We start from the raw sequence: 10104 nt of genomic DNA, 5'->3' as shown, positions 1-10104 counted from the left end.
ACACAGTGAAACCCCGTCTCTACTAAAAATACAAAATTTAGCCAGGCATGGTGGCATGCTCCTGTAGTCCTAGCTACTCGAGTGGCTGAGGTGGGAGAATCATTTGAACCCAGGAAGGGGGTTGCAGTGAGCCGAGGTCACGCCACTGCACTCCAGCCTGGGCAATAAAGCGAGACTTGGTCTAAAAAAAAAAAGTTAGGTAATTTGCCTAGATACTGCAATGAATGGTGGAGCTGGGACTCAAAACCCAGGAAGTTTGGCTGTAGAGGCTGTGCTTTCAATGAAGTGGGCATGTCCATGTTAATTACTTTATAAGGGGAGTGGGCAGGCGAAACCCTGAATTAAGTGATGTGGAAGCTTCTAGCACTTAAGATGTGAGTCAGTCTTCCTTCTTCTGTGGTAAATGAAGTTTACAGCAGCTGGTGGCTGTACTGCCCCCAGGTGGCCAGCAGCTTCTGGAAGGGGGCTCTGAGGCCTGAACAGGGGCTAAAAAGCTGGGGTTTGTTGTGGTCTCTTCAGCGTCCTATCTCAGAGCTCATTTATCTTCCTCTCAGCACTGCTGAGCCAGTGTGGCTTGATCCTTGTTACTTGGGAAATGTCAATCTAAAATAGAAAACCTTTGCTAAATCTCAAGGAGGCACAGTCTCACTGTGGCCCAGGCTGGAGTGCAGTGAATCACGAGGGCTTGAGCCCTCGAACTCCTGGGCTCAAGCAGTCCTCCTCCCTCTGCCTCCCAAGTAGCTGGGATTACAGGCATTCACCACCACGCCCAGGTAATTTCTTAATTTTTTTAAATTTTTTTAGAGACAGGGTTTCGCTGTGATCCCCAGACTGGTCTCAAACTTTTGGACTGAATCAATTCTCCCCCCTCGGCCTCCCAAAGTGGTAAGATTACTGGCGTGAGCCACTATGTCTGGCCTAATCTCTGGAAGTTTAAACCCAAGGTAAACTGAATTCAATTAAAAAAACCTTTGCCTGGGGCTTCTTATGTCAGGTCTTCTACTGGGTCCTGGAGATACTGGGGTGCATTGAGAGGTCACCTGGACCTCAGGATGCTCCCAGTTCAAAGGGGGAAATGCAGAAGTCTACAGGCAGATTGTGGGCAGTGGACCCCAAATTAAATAAGAATCAGCCATCTGGGAGGGGCAGGAAGTGTTCCTGCCCTTGGTAATGGCTCAGGCAAAGGCAAAGACACCATTTCTTTTGGCCAGGGCTGGGTGGTGGTCTGGCAGATCAGATAAATCTGATTGTGGAGTAAGGAATTTACCTTGAGGGAGAGGAGGACGGTTTTTAATTCTGGAAAGGTAAAGTCAGGTTTGCATTTTGGGAGAGTCATTCTTGCCCCGGGGCTAATGCCTGTAATCCCAGCACTCTGGGAGGACAAAGCGGCAGGATCCCTTGAGCCCAGGAGTTTCCAGATCAGCCTAGGCAACATAGCAAGACCCCTTTCTCTTTTTTTTTTTTTTTTTTTGAGACGGAGTCTTGCTCTGTCGCCGGGACTGGAGTGCAGTCGCCGGATCTCAGCTCACTGCAAGCTCCGCCTCCCGGGTTTACGCCATTCTCCTGCCTCAGCCTCCGGAGTAGCTGGGACTAGAGGCGCCCGCCACCTCGCCTGGCTAGTTTTTTGTATTTTTAGTAGAGACGGGGTTTCACCGTGTTAGCCAGGACGGTCTCGATCTCATGACCTCGTGATCCGCCCGTCTTAGCCTCCCAAAGTGCTGGGATTACAGGCTTGAGCCACCGCGCTCGGCGACCCCCTTCTCTTAAAAAAAAAAGAAAAAAGCGCGGTGGCTCACTCCCGTAATCCCAGCACTTTGGGAGGCCGAGGCGGGAGGATCACGAGGTCAGGAGAAACAGCCCATCCTGGCCAACATGGTGAAACCCCGTCTCTACTAAAATACTAAAATACCAAAAAAAAAAAGAAAAAAGCCGGGCGTAGTGGCGCAGGCCTGTAGGTCCAGCTACTTGGGAGGCTGAGGCAGGGGAATCGCTTTAATCTGGGAGGTGGAGGTTGCAGCGAGCAAAGATCGCGCCACTGCACTCAAGCCTGGCGACAGGGCGAGACTCCGTCTCAAAAAAAAAAAAAAAAAAATCAGCCGGGTGTGGTGGCGAGTGCTGGTCTCAGCTACTCGGGAGGCTGAGGTGGGAGGATCGGTTGAGCCTAGGAGGTGGAAGTTGCAGTGAGCTATGATCGCGAAACTGCACTCCAGCCTGGGCGATAGAGCAAGACCCTGCCTCTAAGAAAATAAACAACAAAAACTAAAGTCTATTAAGGAGGGTCTCTCGGAGGCAGGAGAGGAAGCAAGGAGAGGCACAGGTAGGGTGAGGGGCCGCTTTAGCGTGGGGCGGTAGGGACGCAGGAGTGGCTTGGACTAGCGTGGGGGATTCCGCCCTGGCGTTTTCCCTGGCTGGCTCTCCCACGCTCGCGCCTCACTCCCCTTGCTCGGTCTTCGCTATGTGGGCTACTCCTGGGCCGCCACGGACTGACACCTGAGCCAGGCCTCAGTCGCATCACGGCCCGCTCCGTAACTCAGAAGTGGCGGCCGCTAGCCCGGTCCTGCAGCCGGCCCTGGAGGGTTTGGGCAGGTGCCGCCCCGCAGGCCCCGCCCCGCCGGCTCCGCCCCTCCCGCAGGCCCCTCCCCCGTCGCCCGCGCGCCAGGCCCGGGCGGCGCCTACGCGCTTGGCGGGAGATAGAAAAGTGCTTCAACTCGCGCCGGCAGCGGCTGCAGTTCCTGCGAGCGGGGAGCGCGGGACCTGCTGACACGCTGACGCCTCCTAGCGCGGCCCGGGGCCGGGAGCGACCAGAGCAGCCCGGGTCCTGACCCCGGCCCGGCTCCCGCTCCGGGCTCAGCCGGCAGGCGGGCGAGCGCGGCGCGGTCCGGGCCGGGGGGATGTCTCGGCGGACGCGCTGGTGAGACAAGTCGGGCGGGCAGAGGTCCCCTCCCCCTCCCTTTAATTCACCCCTCCCCCACCCAGCTCCCCCAAACCCTCCCCAGGCGCCCTCCAAGCTGGGGGTGTGTGTGTGTGTTGGGGGCGGGGTGTTTCCGCGGAAATGCTGCGTCCTGGGCCCTCTGAGGCAGGGGCGCGCGTAAAGCTGGGGGGCTCTTGGGAGTCCCTGCGGCTACCCGGGCCTGCTGGGCCTCGGAGCTGGGACGGGCGGGTCTCCTGGGACCCGGGCCAAGCCCTGCATGATGTCATTTTGTCTCCCGCCTAATTGCGGGATGGGGGTGGGCCGGCCCGGTGTCAGCTGGCAGGGCCTTCGCAGGGGAGGAAGGCGACCCCTGGGAGCGAGAGGGAGTCTCCAGAGTCCCAGCCAGTGGGAGGCCGAGCCTGGGAGGCACTTGTTCCAGCCCAGTTTTGGGTCAACTTGGTGGGTGGGCTTTGCTCCTCAACATTCCCGGGAGCACAGAGCCCCCCAAGCCCTCTCCCCCGGACTGAGAAGGGTGCTGAGTTGGGGGCTCTTTTGTCTCTCCCACCTGGGTTCCGCGCCCCAGCTTGTTTCGGTTTGAGACCTCCCTTCCTGTTCCCACGAGGAGTTTTGGGCAGCTGGGGTTGAAGGTGCGGGGGAGAGAGTCCCTGGGGCAAAGGCAGGAACTGCGGTCTCCATTTTACTTATTTCCCCAAAGACTTAAGTGGCAGAGCGGAGCCCGGATCCCGGAGCCAGGTCTGTGGCTCCAGATTCCTCTCTTACACCTGTGCGCCTGGGGCCTCAGCTGCAGGCTTTTCAGCCTGCCTGGGAGACAGGACAGTGGGGTCCTGATCTCTTCCCTGCCTGGATCCCTGCAGCTCAGATAACCTTCGGTCCCTCTTTTTTTTTTTTTTTTTGAGACGGAATCTCCTGTCGCCCAGGCTGGAGTGCAGTGGCGAGATCTTGGCTCTCACTGCAACCTCCTCCTAGGTTCAAGCGATTCTCCTGCCTCAGCCTCCCAGGTAGCTGGGACTGCAGGCGCATGCCACCACACCGGGCTAATTTCTTGTATTTTTGGTAGAGACAGGGTTTCACCATGTTAGCCAGGGTGGTCTCGATCTCCTGACCTTGTGTTCCGCCCGCCTCGGCCTCCCAAAGTGCTGGGATTACAGGCATGAGCCACCGCGCCCGGCCAACTTCCGGTCCCACTTTAGACGATAGCCTCATCTAAAGATGAAGCCTTCCATCCCTCTAGATTTTTGCCCTTTCAGGCCGAGGATAGGAATATGAGCACAGGGACTATGTTCCTCAGGCCCCATTTTCCCAGGGACAGCACCACTGTCCAGGAAGTTTTTTGTTCAGGCACCTATCAGACCCTGCCCTGTTTTTTTTTTTTTTTCTTTGAGACAGGGTCTCCCTCTGCGGCCCAGGCTGGAGTGCTGTGGTGCAATCATAGGTCACTGCAGCCTCAACCTCCCAGGTTCAAGTGATCTCCCACCTCAGCCAGCTGGTACTGCAGGCTGAGTAGCTGGGACTGTGGACACACGCCGCCACAACTGGCTAATTGTTTTGTTTATTTATTTAGGAGACAGACTCTCGCTCTGTCATCCAGGCTGGAGTGCAGTGGCACCATCTTGGCTCACTGCAAGCTCTGCCTCCTGGGTTCGAGGAATTCTGTCTCCGCCTCCCGAGTAGCTGGGACTAGGGGCACACGCCGCCACGCCTGGCTAATTTTTTGGATTTTTAGTAGAGACAGGTTTCACTATGTTGCTCAGGCAATCCACCCACCTTGGCCTCAAAAGTGCTAGGATTAGAGCGGGTGGGTGTGGGGGGCGGTGGCCTCGCGTCCTGTCTCACCTCACTATGTTACCTAGGCTGGTCTCGAACTCCTGGCTTCCAGGGATTCTCCTCCCTTGGCCTCCCAAAGCCCTGGGAGTACAGGTGTGAGTCACCTTGCCTGGCCCTATCCTGATTTTTTGTTCATTCCAGAAGTGACTGCCCGTAGACCACCCTCAGGTCCTCAGCTACTTCTCACCTGAGGGGCTCAGTGGAGGAACGCCTCCCATGTGAAGGATGGCAGCTCCACAGCCCTCAGCCCTTTTCCGGGCCATTTGCTGTAACTCTCCTCTGCCCTAGTGCCCCACTTCCCACTTTGTCTCTGACTCACGCCAGCCCTGGAGCAGAGCCCAGCACGTTGAAGGGTAAAAGGTAGGGTATGTTGGACCAAAATGTGGTTGCCACCACTAACTGGCCTCTGCTTTTTCAGCCGGGATTAGGATGTGAGGACTTGCAGGTGTCTGGAGTTAGGAAGGTCCGGAACTTGGCAAGTGGCCTGACCCCTCTGAGCCTCAATTTCCTCATCTTTTAAGTGGGGATAATGAGAATGTGGGTGAAGTTGATGGCCAGCACACGTGGTAAAGTATGTCATCTCACAGAAATCTCCCAGCTGTCTGAGATGCTGACCCTATCTAACAGCTTTGGAGGCTGGGTGTGGTGGCTTTACGCCTGTAGTCCCAGCACTTTGAGAGGCCAAGGCGGGCGGACCACTTGAGGCCAAGAGTTCCAAGACCAGCTTGACCAACATGGTGAAACCCCTCATCTCTACCAAAAATACAAAAATTAGCCGGGTGTGGTGGTAGGTGCCTGTAATCACAGCTACTCAGGGGGCTGAGGCAGGAGAATTCGCTTGAACCCAGGAGGCGGAGGTTGCAGTGAGTCGAGATCATGCCACTGCACTCCAACCTGGGAACCTCTATCTCAAAAAAAATTAAAAAATAAAAATAAACAGCATTGGAGCACGAGGGAGTGTCCATGCAGACATCCTTTCATCCTTGAAAGAATATTTGCTGACCTTCTGTTAGAAGCCAGGCCTTCTTTGTGCTAGACGCTGGAGAAGCAAAGATGGTTTCTGTCACGAGCTGTCTGGGGGCAGTTGATTTTGAAGCCAGCTTCATTCTGTTATTAGTATCTTCTGGATATTTGCCTTCTGTATTGCAATGGTGGAGGACCCATGAGCTGGGTCAGGAATGAATTCCAGATCCCTCTGTATTGCTGGCTGTAGATACTGCCCCTTCCTTTCCTGTTTCTGAAAGTTTTTTTATTTTGAAACTGGGTCTTGCCTGGCCTAAAACATTTAATTAGTATTTCTTATTGACTAATAGGCAGCAGCTTTGCACATTTTTTCATTCATTTGTGTATTCAGTCAGTCCCTGGGCAAACATTTAAGACCTTTTGGTGATAAACCCTGGGATCCTGGGGTGAAGCTGACCTTTGTAGATGATGTAGAGGAGACAGGCAGTTGCAGTGTAAGGGCCTGAGACATGTGCTGTGAAAGTATAGGAGTGACTCTAGGAAGCAATGGTGAGCTCTGGAAAACAAGGAGAAGATAATGTGAATAGCATAGTAAGCTGCCTTTTTATTTGATCACAAGACCTAGACTTGCCTTGTTTGGAAACCTGTAAGCTTTTTCCAGTGTACAAATGTCTGACCTAGCAACTTACCTGACCAACGTGACCTGATGCAAGTGCTATCGGGTGGAGCTGGGGAAAGATTACTAACTTTCCTCAAGCACCTGACATCTCTGGAGGTGGATCCTATGATTTCCTTTTTTTTTTTTTTTTTTTTTTTGAGACGGAGTCTCCCTCTGTTGCCCAGGCTATAGTGCAGTGGCAGGGTCTCCACTCACTGCAACCTCTGCCTGTTGGGTTCAAGCAGTTCTCCTGCCTCAGCTTCCTGAGTAGCTGGGACTACAGGTACACGCCACCATGCCCAGCTAATTTTTGTGTTTTTGTATTTTTTTTTTTGAGGTGGAGTCTCAAAAAAGCTGTGTTGCCCAGGCTGGAGTGTTACGGTAGCACTATCTCTGATCTCCACCCTCTGTGACCTCCGCCTCCTGGGTTCAAGCAATTCTGCCTCAGCCTCTGAGTAGCTGGGATTACAGGCGCATGCCACCACACCCAGCCAATTTTTTTTGTAGTTTTACAAAAAATTACAAAATTGTAATTTCACCATGTTGGCCAGACTGGTCTCGAACCCCTGACCTTGTGATCCGCCCACCTTGGCCTCCCAAAGTACTGGGATTACAGACATGAGCCACCGTGCCCAACTGATTTCCATTTTTTTTTTTTTTTTTGAGATGGAGTTTTGCTCTTGTTGCCCAGGCTAGAGTGCAATGACTCGATCTTGGCTCGCTGCAACCTCCGCCACCCAGGTTCAAGCAATTCACCTGCTTCAGCCTCCTGAGTAGCTGGGATTACAGGCATGCGCCACCACACCCGTCTAATTTTGTGTTTTTAGTAGAGAGGGGATTTCGCCATGTTGGTCAGGCTAGTCTTGAGCTTCCAACCTCAGGTGATCTGCCTGCCTTGGCCTCCCAAAGTGCTGGGATTACAGGTGTGAGCCACCATACCCGGCCCGATTTCCATTTTTGTAACTATTAAACTGGATAAAAGAATTTTTTGGAGCAACTTGGAAGATAGCCTGGTAGAGTAAAAACACTCAGAACTCAAAGCAGCTCGTACTGTTTTTTTTCCCCCCTACAGCCATGTTAGAAGATATTGTACACTGGGCCGGGTGTGGTGGCTTACGCCTGTAATCCCAGCACTTTGGGAGGCTGAGGCGGGTAGATCATGAGGTCAGGAGTTCAAGACCAGCCTGGCCAAGATGGTGAAACGCTGTCTTTGTTAAAATGCAAAAAAAATTAGCCAGGCGTGGTGGCAGGTGCCTGTAGCTGAGGCAGAATTGCCTGAACCTGGGAGGAGGAGGTTGCAGTGAGCTGAGATGTTGCCACTTCACTCTAGCCTGGGCGACAGAGTGAAACTCCGTCTCAAAAAAAAAAAAACCAGGATACTGTACGCTGATATTTCTCTCCATTAAGCCTGTGTGTAGGGAAGGATTGAAAAGGGATTTGAGAAAATGGATGTAAGCTGGACACGGTGGTGCACACCTGTAATCCCAGTTACTTTGGAGGCTGAGGCAGGAGGATTGCTTGAGCCCAGGAGTTCAAGACCAGTATAGGCAACATACTGAGACCCTGTCATTACAAAAAAAAAAAAAAAAAAATCCACACATGAAAAAACAACTTGTCCAGTCATGGTGGCTCAATTCTGTAATCTCAGCACTTTGGGAGGCCAAGGTGGGAGGATTGCTTAAGTCCAGGAATTCCAGATGAGCCTGGGCAACATAGTGAGATGTTTCTACAAAAAAATACAAAATAGCCAGGCATGATGTCATGTGCTAGTAGTCCCAGGTACTTGGGAGGCTGAAGTGGGAGGATTGCTTGAGCCTAGGAGTTGGAGGCTGCATTGAGCTATGATTATGCCACTATATTCCAGTCTGAAAGACACAGCCAGACTCTCCCTAAAAGAAGAAAAAACAACAAATGGATATAGATAATATATTTAGAATTTTTTTCCCAAATAACTAATATCTCTTAAAATCCTGGTGCCTGATAACTTACTTCATCAACTTTATTCCTTTTTTTTTTTTTTTTGAGACAGAGTCTTGCTCTGTTGCCTGGGCTGGAGTGCAGTGGCCGGATCTCAGCTCACTGCAAGCTCCGCCTCCCGGGTTTATGCCATTCTCCTGCCTCAGCCTACCGAGTAGCTGGGACTACAGGCGCCCGCCACTACGTCCGGCTAGTTTTTTGTATATTTTTAGTAGAGACGGGGTTTCACAGTGTTAGCCAGGATGGTCTCGATCTCCTGACCTCGTGATCCGCCCGTCTCGGCCTCCTAAAGTGCTGGGATTATAGGCTTGAGCCACCGTGCCTGGCCAACTTTATTCCTTAAAATATCCATGTGGGTTTGTTACTGAAAGGGAAAAGTGATAGTCTGACTTTGAACATAATATTCTTGGTGAAATCTTAACTTTCTTTTTCCTTTTTTCCTTTCTTTTTTTTTTTTTTTTTGAGACAGAGTCTTGCTTTGTCGCCCAGGCTGGGTGCAGTGGCATGATCTTGGCTCACTGCAACCTTCACCTTCTGGGTTGAAGCAATTCTCCTGCCTCAGCCTCCTGAGTAGCTGGGATTACATGCATGCACCACTGCACCCAGCTAGTATTTGTATTTTTAGTAGAGATGGGGTTTCACCGCATTTCATCAGGCTGGTCTTGAACTCCTGATCTCAAGCGGTCCACCCACCTTAGCCTCCCAAAGTGCTGGGATTACAGGTTTGAGCCACTGTGCCTGACTTCTTTTTCTTACAGCTTTCGGAATCACTAGGGCATTCCTGAAGATTAAAAAGAAGAAAGTAGCTCTTAACCCTATTTCATTAAAGAATTTAAAAAGCGGTGAGGTCAGATGTGGTGGCTCATGCCTATAGTCCCAGCACTTTGGGAGGCTGAGGTGGGAGGATCGCTTGAGCCCAGGAGTCCAAAACCACCCTGGGCAATATGGTGAGACCCTGTCTCTACAAAAAGTACAAAAGTTATCCGGGCGTGGTGGCATGCCCCTATAGTCCCAGCTACTTAGGAGGCTGGGGCGGGGGGATCATTTGAGTCCAGGAGTTCAAGGCTGCAGTGAGCTGTGATCATGCCACACTGAATTCCAGCCCAGTGACAGAGTGAGACCCTGTCTCAAAATAAAAATAAAAATAAGTGAAGCAGAAGTGCCTATGTCTTAAAAAGAAGAAAAAGTAAAAGCTCTCTCCCCTAGACCTTTCCCTAGGGTGGGCTGGCCGCTGCCTACACGCTCTCCATTATGTAAAACGTATGGACACACCATCCTTGACCTTTGGCCTGCTTTCCCCATAGCGAGGATCTGGATGAGCTGCACTACCAGGACACAGATTCAGATGTGCCGGAGCAGAGGGATAGCAAGTGCAAGGTCAAATGGACCCATGAGGAGGTGAGTCCATGGGGAGGAGAGGATTGATGGCAGCTGGGGGCTGTCCAGAGGAGTTGAGCCTGGAGTCCTGATGTCCCATCAGATGGGATGAAGAGGAGGGGTGGGTGAAGGAAGGTATGGGTCCTCTGATTGACCTCAGGCCTCTACTCAGAGCATTCTGGGGGACTCTCAATTCTGAGGACTCAGCGGGTGGGAAGGGGATGTATGTCCCAGACCTCAGGGCCCACTGTGTCTCCTGAGCAGCTGGCATGTTCTAGGTCATGGACGTTGATTTTGCTTTTTGCCTTTTGAGTGCTAGGAGGTTCGGCCAAGCCTGTAACTCCCCCTTTCTTTCTTGTTTTTTTTTTTTTTT

At 52.3% G+C, this 10104-nt stretch overlaps 1 protein-coding gene across 2 annotated transcripts in view; it reads left to right on the top strand.

Annotated features, from left to right (window-relative positions):
- The first annotated feature begins 2629 nt into the window (after positions 1 to 2629).
- Positions 2630 to 10104, top strand: part of MYBL2 (v-myb avian myeloblastosis viral oncogene homolog-like 2) — a 58866-nt gene continuing 51391 nt past the window's right edge. For both annotated transcript variants that reach the window (XM_011929028.1, XM_011929027.1), the window contains exons 1-2: positions 2630 to 2911; positions 9659 to 9752. In XM_011929028.1, coding sequence (XP_011784418.1) covers positions 2892 to 2911; positions 9659 to 9752 — 114 coding nt within the window. In that variant the 5' untranslated portion in view covers positions 2630 to 2891. The remainder of the gene's footprint in view (positions 2912 to 9658; positions 9753 to 10104) is intronic.

The sequence above is a fragment of the Colobus angolensis genome, unplaced genomic scaffold (assembly GCF_000951035.1).
Source record: "Colobus angolensis palliatus isolate OR3802 unplaced genomic scaffold, Cang.pa_1.0 Scaffold8, whole genome shotgun sequence".
Taxonomy (NCBI): domain Eukaryota; kingdom Metazoa; phylum Chordata; class Mammalia; order Primates; family Cercopithecidae; genus Colobus; species Colobus angolensis.
Note: the sequence above shows the minus strand (reverse complement) of the source record. Positions and strands in the feature narration are given on the sequence as shown.